At 38.3% G+C, this 20,624-nt stretch overlaps 1 protein-coding gene across 2 annotated transcripts in view; it reads right to left on the reverse strand.

The window, feature by feature from the left end:
- The window catches only part of SKAP2 (src kinase associated phosphoprotein 2), a 118,885-nt gene that overhangs the window by 24,584 nt on the left and 73,677 nt on the right, over nucleotides 1-20,624 (reverse strand). For both annotated transcript variants that reach the window (XM_063303795.1, XM_063303794.1), the window contains exons 8-9: nucleotides 20,454-20,517; nucleotides 19,925-20,041 (exon numbers count right to left, since the gene is read on the reverse strand). In XM_063303795.1, the coding sequence (XP_063159865.1) occupies nucleotides 19,925-20,041; nucleotides 20,454-20,517 (181 nt within the window). The remainder of the gene's footprint in view (nucleotides 1-19,924; nucleotides 20,042-20,453; nucleotides 20,518-20,624) is intronic.

A 20,624-nucleotide genomic window follows, 5' to 3' on the forward strand; every position in this document is an offset into this window, starting at 1 on the left:
GCTTAAAGAACTATAGGCCTCTATAATTTAGAAAATACCTAGATAATGATTTATTTGTGTACACTTTATCTCTCAGAACATTACTACAGGTTGAAATTGAGTTAAACACTTGCAGGTCTCCCTTAGTTACAAACACCAACATTTTGAACAAGAAATGTACCTAGCATATTGACAGCCATTTGTTTTCTCTAAAGAGGAAAAGTAAATTCTAAGTGCTAACAGGTCAGCCTTCCCAAATCTGGTGTCCTTTAGATGATGTTAGATTTTAATTCCCATAACTTATAACTGGGATTGTGGAGTTCAGTTCAACATATTGGAGGTCTCCAGTAGCCCTTTTCAGTTCCAATTTGCTTGCAATGTATACAGGTTAAAGGTTATTTTTCCTACATCATTTCAGCAAAGCCAAATTTTTATTTCAGTTCACCTACTTACATGGTAATAACTACTAGAACATTAAGACAATGCTGGCCCAAGACATTTTGCTGTCTGAAGCAGAATTCAAAGATTGGCCCAGCCTTGCCACCCACCTGTTCAGAGAGTAGTGAATGCACCAATCTCTTACCCACTCTGATACTGCATGAATCAGGTCATTTCAACTTGCAACTTGGCAGGACTCCCCCTGCATCAAACTGACATACTCACAGCCTTTTTTTCCCTTTTAAGTTATAAATATGTATAGAAAGCTTTAGCACATTACAAGTTATACAATTAAGTCAACACAAACTACATCAAGAACGAAACACTAAAAGCTTTAGAACACAGCAATTCACATCAAGGGACTTCTCCTTTATTCATCTAGACTTTAATACTGTTATACTCCTAATGGTGCATCATCACAGAATTTGATTACCACTGAATTGTGGCTGCACCTTATTCCACTTTGAGATCAGACTGTGGAAGTGGATAAGATATTGAAATCCTTGGAAAAATTCCAACATCAGTGCTGAAAAAATTTGTGAACCACTGACTCTAACCACAAACCACTGCCGATGTCACTGTTTTATAGATTACAGGAGTCACATGGTATGCAATCACCAGGAAAATATAAATGTGGGATTGTGTAATGGTCTGTGGGAATATCCTTGAGAAACAGAAGAAGGAAGAGCTGCAGCCAGGGCAATGGTCAGATAAGAGTGTTAGTATTCATGGTATTGTTGGTTTCTTATCCTGAGTACCTGGAAAGGCTGACAGATTGGTATACTTCAGAAGCAGTGCATCTGATTCCAGAGACCCACCAAGTTATGTAACTATGGGTGATTTTTTAGTGATCGCTACAGACATGTTTTTACCTACATTATAATTAATAAGGGACACCCTGTCAACCTCAAATATTGAGGATGACTTAGTTAGCACTACAATATTCTGCCCAGCTGCAATTTCTATAACTCTATCTGCCTACTCACAATTAAGATTCAGTTTCAACAAAGAGCATTACTCCACAACTAACCATGTCACACTTTCTGGACCACGACGATCCAATTAGAAGCTAGTTACATGACTGAATATTAAAACTTTTAGAAACAATATTGTATACAAATATACAATATTTGCAATATTGTATCTGTTCAAATAATCTAATCTGGTTGCCTCCCTTAGCAACTAGCTGTGCAGTTGATGGTTTGATGTCCATTTAAAAGAAAGCTAACATCAATAAATAGTTTGTGTTAATAATATCCAAAGTGCAATATGTGGCTGGGTGTGCTCGTTTTACAATTCATCTAACAGTTAGTAGTTTGTTCACTGTTCAACTGGGGTCAGTGTGTTGAACTGAATGTGGAAATCCAGCTTGCAATCTCTAGTAATGAAACTCCCTGGGTGGCCCACAGCAAGTCTACTGCCTTGTAGCCTACCAGATAAAGGTTTTGTATAGATAAAAAAACCTCACTTCAAACAAAGGAAATGCTATGAAAATGCAGAACAGTACAATAGCTTCCTCTTGCTACATGTTAATAAAGGACACTGACAGACTCGAAAAGTCTTTCTATATACTATCAGGGGCACCAAATTCTCTCATCCCATGGTCAATCCCATGAAAATTCATATCCATTGATGTCTCCCTATCTTCCAAACCTGCCCCAGGTTTCTTCTGCTTTCCACTGGGCATCACATTCCTAAGTAATTTAATGACCAGAACGCTCGAGCATTCATTCAAGAACAGTCTAGAGGCTTGAGCTCTTTTAACCATTTAATGATGTGAAGTGACCAATACAAAGTAAAAGTCACAAATGCTTTTTTCCCACATGTTCTACAATTTAAAAATCAAAAGCCTCTAAATTCCCCCCTCCTAACCCCGAAAGCGAGTGCCCCCTCCCTTGCTAGCAGATGGCTTGGATGGTATTTGGCCGGATGGCCTTGGGCAATAAACACCTAGTCTAAACAAGATAATTCACACTCCGATCCAGCTCCCCGTCCCTGCTGGCGACTCTCAGTCTGCTGAAACGGGTATGAGAAAGATGGATGCGATTCTGATAAGGGTGTTCTGTGAACATTTGATCGGAGAGTATGACAAGTAATTTACACATCATAAGCATTACTTAATATGCAGCATTCTGCAAAAGACCATTTTTGCTGCTAAAATGTTGACAAACTATTTCTTTGTGGCACTCAAGCAACAGTGCCAGCTGTTGTTACCAGTTTACTACTGTACAGTGCTGGCAAATAATAAACAACGCAATATTTAAGTTTAGTTGTACTTAATTAAGAAATCTGCTCTTTCAAAAACACTCTTTTCCCCCCAATTCAACCTAGGTAACTCATCAACCATTGGTGGACATTTTTCCAGATTCTCACAGCCACATGTTATTTCACAGTTGTCATATCCTGTCAATTAAACATTTCTGGACATTTTTAAATTTGGATTATTTATTTATTTATTCAGTCATTCATTCAATTTATATTGCTGCCCATCTCAAATTAGTGACTCTGGAGGCTGACAACAATAAAAACAGTCGTAATATAAAACAATAAAAACAATAACAAAAATTAAATATAAATACTGCCAAGCGATCTTAAAAGCCATGGTGTTAACATAACGATGAAATGGGGCCCTTCCCACACTCGGGGCCCCAGGCCCAGGCACAAAGCCCCAGGCCCAGGCACAAAGGTCTTCAAGGCCTTCTGAAAAGCCAACAGGGTCGGGGCTATCCTAATATCAGGAGGATGTTCCAGAGGACAGGCGCCACAGTAGAAAAGGCACACTTCCTGGTCCCTGTCAGCCAACATTCCTTGGCTGACAGCACCCAGAGCATGCCCATCTGGCTGGACTGGATTGGACGGGCAGAACTAACTGGGAAAAGACGGTCCCTAAGGTAACCCGGTCCCAAGCCATGAAGGGCTTTAAAGGTGACAACCAGCACCTTGAATTGCACCTGGAAACACATCGGCAACCAATGCAGCTCCCGAAGCAGAGATGTTACGTGTGCCAAGTAGCCGACACTATTTACAACCCAGGCAGCTGCTTTTTGTACCAGCTGAAGCTTCCGAATGCTCTTCAAGAGCAGCCCCATGTAGAGTGCGTTGCAGTAGTTCAGCAGGAGATCACCATTAGTGATCAGTGAGTAGTGCCTCCTGGTCCAGGAATGGGCACAATAATGATAATCTCCTCATCCAAGTTTAGAAAATAATTACAACAGGTTTTTTTGACCTTAAACAAATTAACTATAGGATTAAGCTTTCCCAGACCATGTTTCCTTTCTTTACTGCTTGCCTAATTGCAAATGGGAATCTTACACTCACACATATGTAAAAAGAAAAAACTGGAAACAGTGGGCACAAGAAGTGATTAAATATGCTTTGTGACATTTCTCTGTATACTCAAGTAGCTATAAAGAAGTGAAAGCATCACGTTCAATAGACGCAACAGAAAATATCAAATTAAATGGATATAAAGATCAAGTTTGGTTTCTGTGGTCCACTTCTGCCACAACACAGATAATTTTTTGGTGGCTAAGCTGGTCCTTAACCAAGCTCTTCTATCTCCCTTTCTTTCAAAGCTCCAGTACCTATCACAAAGATATCTACATTAGCCCTTATTAATAGCACATTAATAACAAGAAGCACTCTACTGTGCTACATTAGTTAGGAGACGCTATGTCACTGAACAGTATTATTACTTCAGATAGCGAACTTGTGAGTTAATATATTCTACTCAATACTTCAACAACAGTAAACAAAAACAGCTGAACTATGCAGTAAAATTCATCAAAGCACACAGATGGTTATAAGGTTTTCATTATGTGTTTCCATAGCAATCATACTGTAAATCTGAAAGCTTCTTGCAAATAAGCAGCTTGTGTTTACATGCCTTTCAGCTGCACCATGGAACTCTTCAACATGAGAAGTGATTACTTCAATCACACTAGAAAGATGACTGGGATACACAGTGATCAGTCAAGTTTTCTGCTGACATCTAAGACTAGTTTTTCTGGGAAAACTAGTTGTTAATAATTTCATGCTTGTAGCATAGGAACATGCATCCTTTGAAAGCTGTGCTCTCAGGACGTTAATATACAATACATGTTTCAACTGTAGAAGTAAATATACTGAATCACCTGTTAGACCTTACCAAAGCATTGTTGTGGGCCTCTTCATGACATCTAGGGAGCTTGGCAATAGCAGCAGCAGAACAAAGTAGGATACTGTACAGTATCTAGAGCACCAGACACAAGATAACCATCATAAACGTTCTTGTTTTGAAGGTCAACAGACCAGCCACTTTAGGGAGATAACAGGGACAATATCCTGAACATTACAAAAATCAGCAGTGTCTAACCAACACCCAGAGCTTTCCCCCCCCCACAATGTAGGGCAAAAGGTAGCTACAGCGAATGCAATCTTTCATAGGAATAAGGATCTCTGGGTCTATTTCAATATTACCTTGGAGAAGAAGCTCAAATCTGTTAGAAATAAAAACATGAGTTGTGGCATCATTGCAAGTATTTCTCTAGTGCTGGAAGATACTTCTTGCAATTTTTAAAAAAATATTTCTGCACTACACACACACATCCCCACCACCCTACGGTTCTGTGAAAAAGCACTGTCCCGTATTTTCCTGTTGGTTTTTTTTTTGCATATATTTGCCACTGACTGTTACCAGTGGCCTGCTGAGATATAAAGGGAGTCTGAGTGACTAAATAACACCAATGTTCGGTGCTGGTTTCTTTTATTTCATAAACAAAGTCATCCAACATACAACGCGGCAGTGTGATCATCTTCTCCTTAGAGTCTGCAGCTGGTTTACCATTTTTAGCTGCAGTAACAGCAACCACACACTTTCTATCCCTGGTGATCAGGCTCTGATTCTGCTGTGTAGAAATGTTTGCCCACTTTTCCAGGGTGAACTGCTTCAATTCAATAGCACCACTGCTCATTTCAGACCTGCTGCAACATTTCTATGGAGTTTAAGTACAGACTTTTGACTTGGCCATTCCAAAATAGTCTATCTCTTACTTCCATTCAGTCTCTTGTAGACCTTCTTGTATGTTTGGAATCACTTTTTGCTGTATGAACACTTGCACCTCAGCTTCAACTGATAACTGATATTCCTCTGTAGAATTTGCTGATATAATGCAAATTCCTGCTGCCTTCAATGATAGCAGTTGTCCACATACTGAAACAGCAAAGCATCCCCAAATCATGACACTTCCATGTTTGATAGCTGGTATGAGGTTCTCACTGTGGAATGCAGTGTTTGGTTTCACCAGCCCTAATAATACCCTTTGCTTGAAAAGTCCCACTTTTGACTCATATATCCATAGAACATTCCTCCAGAACCTGGAGGGTTATCCATGTGCTTTTTGACAAGATGAGCATCAATATTTTTTCTTAATGAGACATGGTTTTTTGCCCAGCTATCCTCCCATAATTCCCATTTTTACCCACTGCTATTCTGACAGGGGAGTCATTAGCACTGACTGTAGCCAAGGAGAGAGGGGTTTGCACATCCCCAGATGTTCCTCTGAGTTCTTGATTTCCTTGATGGTTTTATCCTGCACTTTTGCAGTGATATTGACAGGACAGACATTCTTAGAAAGATTTAATATTGTCCCAAATGTTCTCAATTTCAAGACTGTCTCAGTGAATTGGTGGAGCCCCAGAGCTCTAGAAATGATTCCATAACATTTTCCAGGTTGATAGACAACAATTAGTTTTACGTGGAAATCTTTAGAAAGTGAGTTTACATTTACCTCTTTTCACACCATCTGCAATGGAATTTTCTATATAATTCGATCCTCCCTAACTACATTTTAAATAAATTTTCTATACAGCATTGAGTCTATCTAGTCTGATATACGTGCTTCTGTTCAAAAGTGACAAATAAATTAATGCTAGGAATGCCATTCTGATTATTCATTGTGTATGCTATATTCACATAATATAGAGCAGGCCTACATAACTATTGTCCAGTGTGGAACTCCCATTCTAGAAAACATAAAACTTCTGGAAGAGATGCCAATGTTTTTGAATATCAGCAATTATTTAATGGTGGAATAACCATGGTTCCATTTCATGAATGAATTCATGTATATGTATATGCAGAAGTTAAGCATTCTCTTGAGTTCATAAAGGATATTATCTGCCTTGAACACATAAGAGATATATCTAAAGCCACATTCTTATGGATGGATGGATGGATGGATCTCTTTCTCATATCTTTGGGATGTACAGAGGTTCAGGAAACACTAAATTTTCAGATTTCTGCCACTGCTCTCTCCTTCAGAAATTTACACATTTTTCATGGATTTCTTAGGCAACCAGCAGGTATGCTTAGTTTTAATTTGTGCTGGCCTTGGAGCATGCCATAGCTCTTGAAAAAGCAATCAAAAGAACTCATAATACAGTATTTTTGAGCACATCTGAACTGATCTTTCCATGTATAACGATGATCTGGTTTAATATAGGCAAAGCAAAGAGCAAAGTTAATTAAGCAAAGTAAAAAATAAGGTGACTGATATGTCAGTGAGGTAGAAAGGAAGGGAAACCTGCATATTAAATAAGGACAAACCAGTAGTAAATAATGGTATTAGATTAAAAACAAACAAAAAAACAAAAAAACTAATTCAGCAACAGATCAGGTGAAACACCAAAGGCCTGTCTTAATAAAAAAAAAATTAGCCTAGTTTCCTCAACATAGAGTGGCCCATTGCCACCAAGAAAGCCTTCTTTATTTCTTGTCATATACTAAGAGAAGTACAGTAGAGCCAAGACAGAGGAAAAGGCCTCTCCTGAGGATCCTGAAGAAAATTGAGTCTTTCAATAACCTTATTTTGTCTTGAATTAACCAAAAGCACCCTCTTCCATTCTATTCATGGTATCAGACATGAGCCACTGTAACTGTAGTGATTAAGGTGTTCAGACAGGTGAGATTTCACTGAAACCACTCTTAAACATAATGTAATTATACTTGTTAGCATCTGGTAGCTTTTATAACCCAAGAAAGGCAGGGATAAGGACATGTGGCCACAATATAATTGACCCAATACAAACTAAACTGAGGAAAAACAATGATGAAGGCACTGTACAGCAAGTAAGCATGATGGTGAATAATTAGTCTTTCAAGAATGAATGTATACAATTTCTCCTAACAATATTCTAAGCTTTAGGCAAAAGCCAGAAAATTGAAGATGTAGATTTGACACCACATACTCTTCTCAAATAATTGTACTCTCAAATAACTGTCACCGAATTATGATTATTTGATTGTAGTGGTGCCAGTAAGCAGTTACTTTTGAAGATTGGTTCCTGGCATTATTAATCTAAGGCAGCAGAATAAAAGTTTATCTCAGCAGTAATGGAATATAAAGGATTTAGAATTTCATTTTATATATTCTAAGCAGAGAACTCTACATAGAAGTGTAGAGTTCTCAAGGAGCCTGCCCAGAGAAAACATATATATTGCAACCACCTATATATACCTCAAGCAAAACCTATAATCAACCTTTTTCATGCACCCTTATTAATGCCAAATGCTCAATGAACACACATAAGAAATACTGAATTACCAACCTCCCTCTCCCAGTTCTAAACAGGTTTAAATTAAAATCACATGTAGAGATACATGGAGCCATATAGTAGCCAAAGATACCAGAATACTGGAACATTAAGCTAACCAGAATGAGACAGGTAAACACTATCCAAATCACTACAAATCAACCTCATACTTCATGGAGCTTTGGTACTATCTGAGTAAGAAAACTCGAGTCAAATAAGGCAGGAATCTTACCATTTAAAGAAATTTCATAATGCTGCATGACAGAACTATGAGAGACATGGAGGGAGAGAAAGAGAAAGGAGATCTCGTCAAAGATGTGAATAGATGTCACTGAATTCATAATGGAAATATACAATTGATCATTCCAGTTACAAGTGGAAACTATGCAACAGGTTCCTTAGAAGATTTGGAAGCACACAGTATTTTTATCTAATAAGTTTGTTTTTCATTATTTTATCCCAGCTAAATTACTGAGTTATAAAAGCAGAAAAAGACTTAGCAGGTCAAAACTGCTGACAAAACAGGACAGCCAATATTAAAAAACAAAACAAAACCTGATTTTAAAGTCATTCCTGAAAATTAAATTTCTCTTAGTTGACTTAGCAACATAGACAGCAACAGAACGTATTACTGTTATTTTTATACATTAGTTATTACACACTGTACCTCCTACTTTGTCAATAATTTGTGGGTTTAGAAATATTTTTTTCCCAAGCTCTGAGTGGATTCCTTTCTTTTTTTTCCTTTGTCTTTTAGGTAACAGGAAAAACCACCTTCAGGCAAGTTATTTTAGCATAGCTTACTAAAAGAAACACAAAGCAGTTCTTTGGCATGAATCCGCAGAAAGATCTGGTTCTCAGGTGCCTTTCTTCTGGCTGCTTTAACCATTTTAAACAACTGATGTTTTTTGCATTATGGCAACAAGGGATTTAAACAGAGGGACCATTTGCCATATAGGCATTCAGTGTAAACATAATTAGAAGCTTCAGCCATTTTCCAGTCACTTGAAAGCACCATGTCCTGCAGATTTGCTTGAATTAAATTCTACTTGCACTAGAATTGCCCGCTGTATATAAACTGGTTAAACATTTATTTTGTTTGCTTCTACCTAAGAAACAAAAAATAAGCGGATTGTAGAATGACCAAAAAATTGCAACCTCCCCATCCCACCTGCCATTTGTATTGTACTATCTGAGTTCCACAAGACTTACAAATGCAGAAAAGGAATTACATCTCAATTTGAGAGCATTACTCTTGAGCTCTGCTTGCAAAGACCGGACTACACCTCTTGGACACTTTTGACATGTGTTAGGCCAAGACAGGAGTCATGTTCTTTTATAGCAATGTTTCTCAACCTTGGCAACTTTCAAGATGTGTGCACCTCAGCTCTCCAAACTCACAGCCAGCACAAAAATCATCAGTTTAAATCTAGCACAGTGTGTCTTACAGTATTCAGGAACAGCATTTAGCATTTCTTTCAAAATGAGGTCTTTATGAGATGTCTAAGATAGCAAATAAATTAATAAAAAAAAACGTTAAGCAAAGGATTAGCTTAAGGGAGTAGTAGCAGAATCAACATTTCCTTTTTTCCAGAGAGAAGCAAACCATGGCCTTAGAGGAATTTTCCTCTATTTTAAGAGTCAGTTTAACGTTCCTGAACCCAAGAATAAAACATTTAAGATTTCTCTTCACATTCACATTTACAAAGATATGTACAAAAATCAGAACCACAAAACCCAGACAACCATGGTCCCACCAACATGTATGATGTGACTAATATATGATGAAACCCTGAGACTGGCAGAAAAAAGTGTTAAAAACCTGCAGGCCACAGCTACTGAACGACGGCATACTGCTGCCTTACCTTAAAAGCATCTTTCTAATGCTAAAGCCTTACTTGAGATGGTCTGTGTTATCTCTTCCAATTTGTGTGTAAATTTTTCTGTCTTTTGGTGCTTAAAGTAAAAAGCTAAAAATAAGCACAGGTTGGCTAGCCAAAAAAGGAAAGCAAGGTTGTACGTTTACAGACTGGAAAACATCAGCCCCATTCTTCTCGAAATATTGATTGATTGATTGATTGATTGATTGATTGATTGATTCATTCATTCATTCATTCATTCGATTTCTATAGCCACCCTTCTCAACAAGTGATTCAGAGCGGCTATAGAAATTGAATGAATGAATGAATGAATAAATCATAAAAACAGATAAATCAAGAAAGCCCAGTTGTCACATATGGCACTTAATGAAACACAAGAGAGCAGGTCATTACATGTAAGCAAATTTATTTCTTTAGGAAAGAAAGAAAACTAGGAAGTCCCTGAGCTCCTGATCTCTATCTTCTTGCTCAATACATCCCATAGATGCAGCTCCTGTAATGTGGGGTCTAAAAGGGATGTTTCAGATCCCACTATGGAAGCAGCAGTGGTTGGAGCATCTCCCTCCTTTACCTCCTTTGCCATTTTCCTACTATCAAAGCCTTTTCCCATCTCAGTTACTTTTCCCTTTTTTAAACCACACACCAGCATCATTGCTCAAATATATGTGCAGAGTTAGCACTTCAATGAAACAAAGCTAAACTAGTAGGCAGAAGATGAAAAAACAGAAGTAGAAAGAGATGCTAATCCCAAAGGGGAAAAAAATGCCCTTCATTCCCATCTGGTAACTGAAGATTGCCAATTTCAGGTGAACCAGTGTGCATAACCTACTTGCGAATACATAAATGTACCTGTGCATATACAGCTGCCAAAAGCCATATGCCCCCCAAAATAGCAGACCCAGATCAGAAAAAGTAGCAAATTTGCATTAATTAATAAATGACTATTAATTAAAATTATTGATTGCCTGTAAAAAAGAGAGAGTCAGTTTGGTCCAGTGGTTAAGGTGCTGGGCTAGAAACCAGGAGACTGAGAGTTCTAGTCCCGCCTTAGGCATGAAAGCAGGCTGGGTGATCTCAGGCCAGTCACTCCCTCTCAGCCCAACTCACCTCACAGGGCTGTTGTTGTGGGGAAAATAGGAGGAGGAAGGAGTATTAGGTATGTTCGCTGCCTTGAGTTATTTGTAAAAATAATAAAGGTGGGATAGAAAATAAATAAATACAAATAAAATAAAAATAAATTCAACTCCCCTTCTGCATATATTCTTTCACATATAGAAACATACAAGTATACCCCTTCCAGCAGAAAGAGCAAAAAGAAAAGGCTGGGCTATGGAAGAGGAGTCATTGCAGTCCTTCTTGGGTGTAGGTGGCTGTGGATGGTGGTGTTTTGATTGTAAATGGGTTTATTGTTATTTTATTTTGTATTTTGAATTTTGTCACCGCCTATCTCACTCAAAGAGCGACTCTGAGTGGTTTACAACGGATAAATAAAGGCCTCAAAAAGTCCTTAATGATGGCTTACCACAAGGTTCTGTTTTAGCCCCCCTTTTATTTAATCTGTATATTTCTGATATGCCTGATAGCAACTCCAGAAAGTTTGGATATGCGGATGACTGGGCTATAGGCATAAGACATAAAACTTTTGAGACAATGGAAGCCATCTTAACATCTGACTTAGCTGCCTGGGGAACATACTTCCACAAATGGAGATTGCAACCAAACCTACAAAGACAGAAATAGTGTGCTTCCACCTATGTAACAGGTTGGTGAATAGACAACTTAATGTTCAGTTTGAAGGCACTAAATTCCAACATAATACACACCCCAAATATCTTGGGGTAACCCTAGATAGGACGCTTACTTATAAGAAGCATTATAAGAAGCACTTAGAAAATACCACAGCTAAACTGAGAACTAGAATTAACATTCTTCATAAGAACTTGAATTTATTGGGAAGACATTATAGATGCTAGCAAGGAACTGTAAGTGGTACACTTGAAAAAAGCAGTTAATTTAGAAGAATAAAGAAAAGCACAGAAAAGAGGAAGATATTTTCCATCTCTGAAAATATATTTTATGATCGATACAGATGAGATGGGTTAAAACTCCAGGATTTGTTATGGGCATATAAATGCTAAAGACTGCCCCAACTGTTCAGCAATCATGTTCTAGACTTTAACATCATCCTGTTATTAATAGATTTTATAGGCATTATTCATCAATGGAAAATAGCAATTTAGCATTCAACAAGTTCCATAAAATATTTTTATATCCTTATTATTTCTGTACCTGTGGAAAAACAGCAAAATATAATGTTCCCTAAACTGAGTTCCCCTCATACAGTGAAAATTCCTCTTTCTTTCCCTGCAGTTTTGCACTTCCCCCCAAAATCTTTTTCAAGAACATCTAACTGCCTGAAATAAGTTTTGAGGATGCACAAGAATTCCCTCCCATCCTCCCACCACCACTGATGCAAATTATTCCACCATGAGGACAGACTGACTGGTTATCATTAATCAGCATTTATAATATTGCATTTTCTTTAAAAGTTCTAAAATACCTTCCACATTAAAGAAAAAATATTGCACTTATCCTTTGACTAATAAAATGTTTCATATTTCAGAGTACTACATTTATTGAAATCTTTTCAAAAGTTTAGATGTTGGCTTTTGAGTATAGAATCCTCTCTAGGAGATGTACCGCATAATATGAAATCATGCAAATACAATCATTTGATTTTTTGGTTGTAACCTTTCATTGGGGAAAACAACATCCTGAACACTCTGTGTAGGAATGTTTTCCTTACCTTATTTCCTAATCACAAACAATGGTCATGGAAGAAATCAGCTTTGTTTGCCTGGGTGCATAATGTGTTGAACATCTTCATGACTAAACAAAGTGTTTAAAGTGTAACAGCTGTCAAAAATGAAGTCAACAGTGAAAAGGCTCTGATATTAGTAAAATTACTTTTGTCTCTCTAGCATGACAAGATTCTCCAACATGGGTTTCTCGTTCTTGCAATAGCATCCAACATCTGTCACACAACAGTCTTATCATATTGGTTTTGCAAATCAATAATGTCAAAACTGCTTTCACGTTGGCTGATTCAAAGCAGGAAAAAAATTGATCAGTATTAGTAATGAGATTACTTATTTTAACACAAAGCAAAATTTGTGGAAATGTAATGCTTGATAGTTTTTCTCATGTCAGATTGCTTCAAAGTTAAATTGTTGTTGTTTATTCGTTTAGTCGCTTCCGACTCTTCGTGACTTCGTGGACCAGCCCACGCCAGAGCTTCCTGTCGGTCGTCAACACCCCCAGCTCCCCCAGGGACGAGTCCGTCACCTCTAGAATATCATCCATCCATCTTGCCCTTGGTCGGCCCCTCTTCCTTTTGCCTTCCACTCTCCCTAGCATCAGCATCTTCTCCAGGGTCTCCTGTCTTCTCATTATGTGGCCAAAGTATTTCAGTTTTGCCTTTAATATCATTCCCTCAAGTGAGCAGTCTGGCTTTATTTCCTGGAGGATGGACTGGTTGGATCTTCTTGCAGTCCAAGGCACTCTCAGAATTTTCCTCCAACACCACAGTTCAAAAGCATCGATCTTCCTTCGCTCAGCCTTTCTTATGGTCCAGCTCTCGCAGCCATATGTTACTACAGGGAACACCATTGCTTTAACTATGCGGGCCTTTGTTGTCAGTGTGATGTCTCTGCTCTTAACTATTTTATCGAGATTTGTCATTGCTCTTCTCCCAAGGATTAAGCGTCTTCTGATTTCCTGATGCAGTCAGCATCTGCAGTAATCTTTGCACCTAGGAATACAAAGTCTTTCACTGCTTCTACATTTTCTCCCTCTATTTGCCAGTTATCAATCAAGCTGGTTGCCATAATCTTGGTTTTTTTGAGGTTTAGCTGCAGGCCAGCTTTTGCACTTTCTTCTTTCACCTTCATCATAAGGCTCCTCAGTTCCTCTTCGCTTTCAGCCATCAAAGTGGTATCATCTGCATATCTGAGATTGTTAATGTTTCTTCCAGAGATTTTAACTCCAGCCTTGGATTCCTCAAGGCCAGCTTGTCGCATGATGTGTTCTGCATACAAGTTGAATAGGTAGGGTGAGAGTATACAGTCCTGCCGTACTCCTTTCCCAATCTTAAACCAGTCCGTTGTTCCGTGGTCTGTTCTTACTGCTGCTACTTGGTCGTTATACAGATTCTTCAGGAGGCAGACAAGATGACTTGGTATCCCCCTACCTCTAAGAACTTGCCACAATTTGTTATGGTCCACACAGTCAAAGGCTTTAGAATAGTCAATAAAACAGAAATAGATGTTTTTCTGAAACTCCCTGGCTTTTTCCATTATCCAGCGGATATTGGCAATTTGGTCTCTAGTTCCTCTGCCTTTTCTAAACCCAGCTTGTACATCTGGCAATTCTCGCTCCATGAACTGCTGAAGTCTACCTTGCAGAATCTTGAGCATTACCTTACTGGCATGTGAAATGAGTGCCACTGTTCGATAGTTTGAACATTCTTTAGTGTTTCCCTTTTTTGGTATGGGGATATAAGTTGATTTTTTCCAATCTGAGGGCCATCTTGTGTTTTCCAAATTTGCTGGCATATAGCATGCATTACCTTCACTGCATCATCTCGCAAGATTTTGAACAGTTCAGCTGGGATGCCGTCGTCTCCTGCTGCCTTGTTATTAGCAATGCTTCTTAAGGCCCGCTCAACCTTACTCTTCAGGATGTCTGGCTCTAGCTCACTGACCACACCGTCAAAGCTATCCCCGATATTGTTATCCTTCCTATACTGGTCTTCTGTATATTCTTGCCACCTTTTCTTGATCTCTTCTTCTTCTGTTAGGTCCTTGCCATCTTTGTTTTTGATCATACCCATTTTTGCCTGGAATTTACCTCCAATGTTTCTAATTTTCTGGAAGAGGTCTCTTGTCCTTCCTATTCTATTGTCTTCTTCCACTTCCGCGCATTGCTTGTTTAAAAATAATTCCTTATCTCTTCTGGCTAACCTCTGGAATTTTGCATTTAATTGGGCATATCTCCCCCTATCACTGTTGCCTTTTGCTTTCCTTCTTTCTTGGGCTACTTCTAGTGTCTCAGCAGACAGCCATTTTGCCTTCTTGGTTTTCTCTTTCTTTGGGATGTATTTTGTTGCCGCCTCCTGAACAATGCTGCGAAGAACTGTTGTTCTGGGACCCTATCTACTAAGTCCAGTCCCTTAAATCTATTCTTCACCTCCCTAATCTCTTTAGTCTGATCCTAAATTGTGCAAGAAGAAGTTCGTGATCGGAACTACAGTCAGCTCCAGGCCTTGTTTTTACCGACTGTACAGATGTCCGCCACCTTTGGCTGCAAAGGATGTAATCAATCTGATTTCGGTGTTGTCCATCTGGTGAAGTCCATGTATAAAGCCGTCTCTTAGGTTGTTGGAAGAGAGTGTTTGTTATGCAGAGCAAATTGTCTTGGCAAAATTCTATCAGCCTATGTCCTGCTTCATTTTGTTCTCCCAGGCCATACTTACCTGTAATTCGAGGTGTCATTTGACTGCCCACCTTAGCATTCCAGTCTCCTGTGATCAAAGTTAAATGGCACGATTCAAAATAATCTCTCTTTTAATATGTAAGAATTAGCGTTATAATACAGAGGAGAAAAGCTTCAGAAGATGTAAAGCAGGAGTGAAAAACCCATTTAGCCAATGCAACTAATGGTGAGGGATCTTGAAGGTTTTAGAGAACCACAAGTTCTGCACACAGCTTTAAAATAAAAAACACTTTGCTACTTACTAAAATATCACCTGAACACATTTTTTTAAAAATCACTCTTCCTTTTATTATTCAGGCAATATGGACTACACAAGAGTAGTTATTACATAAGAAAGCTGATTGCAGATCCTCCCCAAAGTTGTCTCATTTTCTTTTAAAATCACCTCTAACTTAAGGTGAAGCTGCTGCAGCATATGTTTCTCCAACATTATCTAATGCTTTTCAGGATATCTGGGTAGCAGATTGCAAACCATAAATATAACAAAGTAAACTAAATAACTGCTGACAAGCCTATCTGTGGATAAATTGTACTTAAGAGAGTTTTGTCCAAACAGCCTGCCAAGAGTGTCCGTAGGCTGGGGAGAAGACCTATCCATGTCCCACCGCCCTCTGCCCCACGCATCCTTTCTTTGTGTTGCCCCCATGCAGCATGGGGCAACACAAAGAAAGGATGCGTGGGGGTCCCATGTGGATGCCAGCATCAGACTCACATGGGACCCAAACTTAAATACAAGGGAAGACTGAATTCATTGTAAGCTAATAACTAAACAAAACAAAACAAAACAGAGTGTAATACTGGAAAGCTCCTTTAGTAAGAATACCTCCTTGTTCTTCAACACATGTTTGTGGCTTACTGTATTGCACATTACAAAAAAGCTATTGCTTCTGGAGATGATATACCACTGGATCTGTCAGCAACAAAAGGCTCTGGAGCCAAACACGCTTATGGACCGAAGCTGCAAATGTCGCAGGTTTTATTACACTTGTGACTGATACCAAAGTCCAATTATTGCTGACATTTGGGGTTTGGGGCTGAAATCTTGCAAAGGTCAGTATGAACAGTGAAGTAATACTCCCTGGGAACACTTCTGAAAAGGAGAGCTGCAAGGGGATTCTCTGGTCTTCTAGCAGGTTATGCTGGCTGAGCTCTGTATCTCTTAGCTAAACCCAGAATATATATTATTTGATCTAATCTGTAATAGAGGAGGCAATTTCTGTATTACTTGAACTAGAGTTCTAAAGCATACTTGTTGAGATCTTGGACCAATCACTGCAAATAGAAAAATTCACTTTTACAAATGATGATTCTTAGAATTAAATCATCATATACTTTTTGCTCCATGTTCTGATAGCATATTATCTACATTAGGTGGAAGAGAAATATTTAAGTACACCCAGGGGTTCGAGCACATCAGGTGCCTGTGAAAGGCCATGCCACTTCCCATAAGCCATATCACTAACTGCTTCTGAAAGTTCCTTCTACTCAAATTGATACTGAGGTCAGAACTGCTGTTTAACAGACAAGGGACCAAGGATCCCTTGGGTGTGCAGAATTAGTTACATGGTTCTTTGGATCTGGGCCTGATGTAAAGCACTAAAACAGACACTGCAGCAAAGACCTGATTAAAACAGTAAAGCCCAATGGCCCAAGGAGCTGCTGGAAATATGCACAGTTTCACAATCTTGGGCTGCATTGCAGTATATAGCTGTAGATTAGTAACTGTGCTTTGGTATTGCACTTCTGTGCAATTCTTATACATCAATGCAATTGTGTCCCAACCTAGATTACTTCTTAATTTCCCTTAAGGAATCCCACTGCTTGTTTTAACATTAAGGAGGCTGGGTGTGCCCTGTACTTTATGAAGCAGCAACTCTCTGGAGGCAACAAATGCTTCATAACTAAATTAGGCCTGGTTTGAAAGGGTCTACAAGCAGTTTGCTGCTAGTTGTCCAGAAAATGAAGCAGGGTATAAGATAACCCAAAGGTAGTCTGCTTGCAAAATTACTGGTGTTAAAGAGCACAAATGAAAACTGGGGACTTGCAGCAAAAGTAGCAGACTCCCATACTAGTGGGGATATTAATTAATTGAAACACACTTACTGTATGCTGTAACCAAAATATCATTAGTTATTGCCCACAATTTGGGGGAAAATAGGTTTATTTAAATGGTAAAAGAAATCAATAGCTAAGTTTCCACAACCCATAATCAGCTCCATGCTTCTCATCAAGAGACTTGTAAAGCATCCTATAAACAGACATAAATCTGCTTTAAATACCATGGGACTTTCTCTGAGAGTGTTATGGAATTACAGCCTTAAATATTAAACTAAGCCCTTGAATAAGCAAACAAGTTGGTAATATTTGCCTGCATAAAAGAATGCCAACTCCCATCTGGAAAATAAATATTTTTACTAATACTTTGGTGCTGTAAGATTCATAAAGCTAGAAGGAACCTTTCATGCCATCCAACTCCCTGCTTGGAAATCCAAATTAAACCTTACCCAAGAGATGGTTACCCAGTCATTCTAGAGTAGTACTCTCCAGAGTTAGATTCCATGATTCAAAATTGGATTACAATATTCTCATTCTTTATTTACTATAAGTTCTCTCCTGACACAGGGCTGGTTCAGTGATACCTTTTAGCCCTAGTTATGAGCACAGAATGAAAAAATTTCAAAAGGGACTGTCCTCTTCAACCTGATTCTGGGGAATGGAACACTGTTGTTTTTGTATAACAGACAGCCTCTAGTGAAGCTTAACATAGTATGCATAGAATTGTGCATATGGATCAGATGTTATATGGATCAGATGAAAGGACAACCTGGAAGACTGGGTTGGAGTCAGGTGGCATCTAAATTGAATAAATAAAATTAAGATGCAGTTGAATTAGCAACAATACAAGATCAAAGTGCTCCAAACATGAGACAGATGCAGAACATCATTTACTAAGAATCAACCACAGTTATCTGTGATGATTTGGGAATTCAAAAAGAAATCATGTTACTAATAAGTACTGAATATGATAATAGATTAATAGATACCAAGAATTGTGACAGAGGGCAAATCATGACCCTCAGGGAACAATTCAGAAGGGAATCCATACAGATTGAAAACAACAAAACCTAGTGAACAAAACTAAATATTTATAATGACAAATGCTTGCAGGGATGAAAAGATTTGGAGTATCTGACCTACTATATAGATAAGTGTGAGAATTCCAGTTGTTCCAGGAGAGGAACAACAGCAGCACATAATGGTGCCCTTTTTCTTCCAGTTCTATCCTGTTCCAGGTAACTTGTACAGCCCTTGACTCCAACTTTCTACAGAAGCCACTAAAGGAGCTTTTACAGAATAGCCAAATATGTATATAACTTCCTAAAGCCATCTGTCAAAAACAATGCTTTTCAATAAACCCCTTTCCTTACACAGTGTGCTAAATTTAATGCAAACTATATTTTCCAAAGATTGAAAATATCTACTACATAACAGGCATTTATGTAATTTATACTGTCTCATTTAGCTTCTGATTGATAACACCAGTGCCTTCTATGACTGCAGTTACCCTACTATTACATTTAGTACAGAAGTGCCTTCCTTCTCTATTTAAGATCTCATTTCTATACAACCTCAAGTGGGAAACCTCATTTCCATGTGATTTTATACCCTTACAAACCCCCTCTTGCCATTTTGTTTTCACCACAATGAATTTCATCCCTATGTGCCACAAAGAATATTTTATGAGATTTACATCTGGCTGTCAAGAACTAGAAATGCTTGACCATAACTAGGTGAAATAAAAAATTAGTAAAAAATCAGATTCCTGTAGATGAAATGTAGAAAAATTCAAGCACAGCTCCACTGCTTTTATTTATTATTCATCATCAGATCCTCTTTAAAAGCAAACAAAGCAAGTTACATTGTCACTCCTTTAAAAGCATAATCTCATGTATCAGGGAACAGGTGACCATTTATAGAAAGAATGAAGAATATGTGATTGATGCAAATGACACAGTAAATAAAAGAGACCAAATAAGGCAGCAGTCTGTCAGTCAGTAGGAGAAAGCTGTCAATTTTCTAACTGAAAAATGACAAATCAGAGGTGATATTAATGAGTCAATAATCTCAAGAGATCATTTTTACAATTTCTGTCTAATGTCAATCAAACCTTTATTTTTGATTTTAAAATATTGTTACTACTACTGTTACTCCAGATATTACAAGTGTCTGAACTCTGCCATTACACACAACTGAGGCAGAGGCATATGACTCACGCCAAGAGCTAGGATTTACATTCAGTTACCCATATCCAAGAATACCCTTTCCAACCTCACGTGATCTAAGTTTTGGCATTTCACCTCCCAGCATTCCCAGCTAGTCAAAACATGCCTGGAGGACACCAGATTGGAGAAAACTGTTTAAATTCTACCTGCTAGTACCCAAAGAATGGTATGCTGATCACCAACTTTTACAGTCCCTTCAATCATCTGGAACAAAAATACCTGGAAGCTCTTCATAAATGTCCTCATCTATTGGTTCTATTCCTGTCTGAGAAGAAGGCATGGAATTTTCCTCAATGTCATCATATTCCTCTTCTGGAATAGTCTGAGATCCTATGTCTGTTAAGAATGCAAAATATACAACAGCTTTTCAGTCAACCTAGCCATGTAAGTTTATAAGGAGCCCCCTAGGGCAAAATATATGCTCAAGTCCTTTCAGTTTTCACATCAAGGTAATGCAATGCATCCATTCTAATTGTACTTATTAAACAATCCAGATACAATCACTACTAGCACTTCAATTAGGAATGCCCACTTTATTTAAGCTTCTTTGAAAGTTAAGTCAACTAGGTACAATGGGAATTCTAAGTGTACAGAGGATTCCTTAATCTTTCATAAGTATACACAGATGAAAAGGAAAATGCACTGTTAAAGACAACACAGTGATCACAGGATCAACAAAGAGTAAACAAGGAAGCTCTGATTTCCAGCATGCATTATAGGCAAAGAGTCTTGTTAGCAACTGGCATACCTTGCAATACAAATTTGAGTCTCTCTACCCATTCTGCAGCTTCTTTGGGAGTAGCACCTGTAAACTGTTCAGAAACTTGGTTTTAGAGAAGAGTAATCATGAGCATCAAAATATAACCAGCACTATATTCATAAAGCCAAGAAAATAGCATTCTGGTCACTTCTTCAAGGC

The sequence above is a fragment of the Candoia aspera genome, chromosome 4 (genome assembly GCF_035149785.1).
Source record: "Candoia aspera isolate rCanAsp1 chromosome 4, rCanAsp1.hap2, whole genome shotgun sequence".
Lineage (NCBI taxonomy): Eukaryota > Metazoa > Chordata > Lepidosauria > Squamata > Boidae > Candoia > Candoia aspera.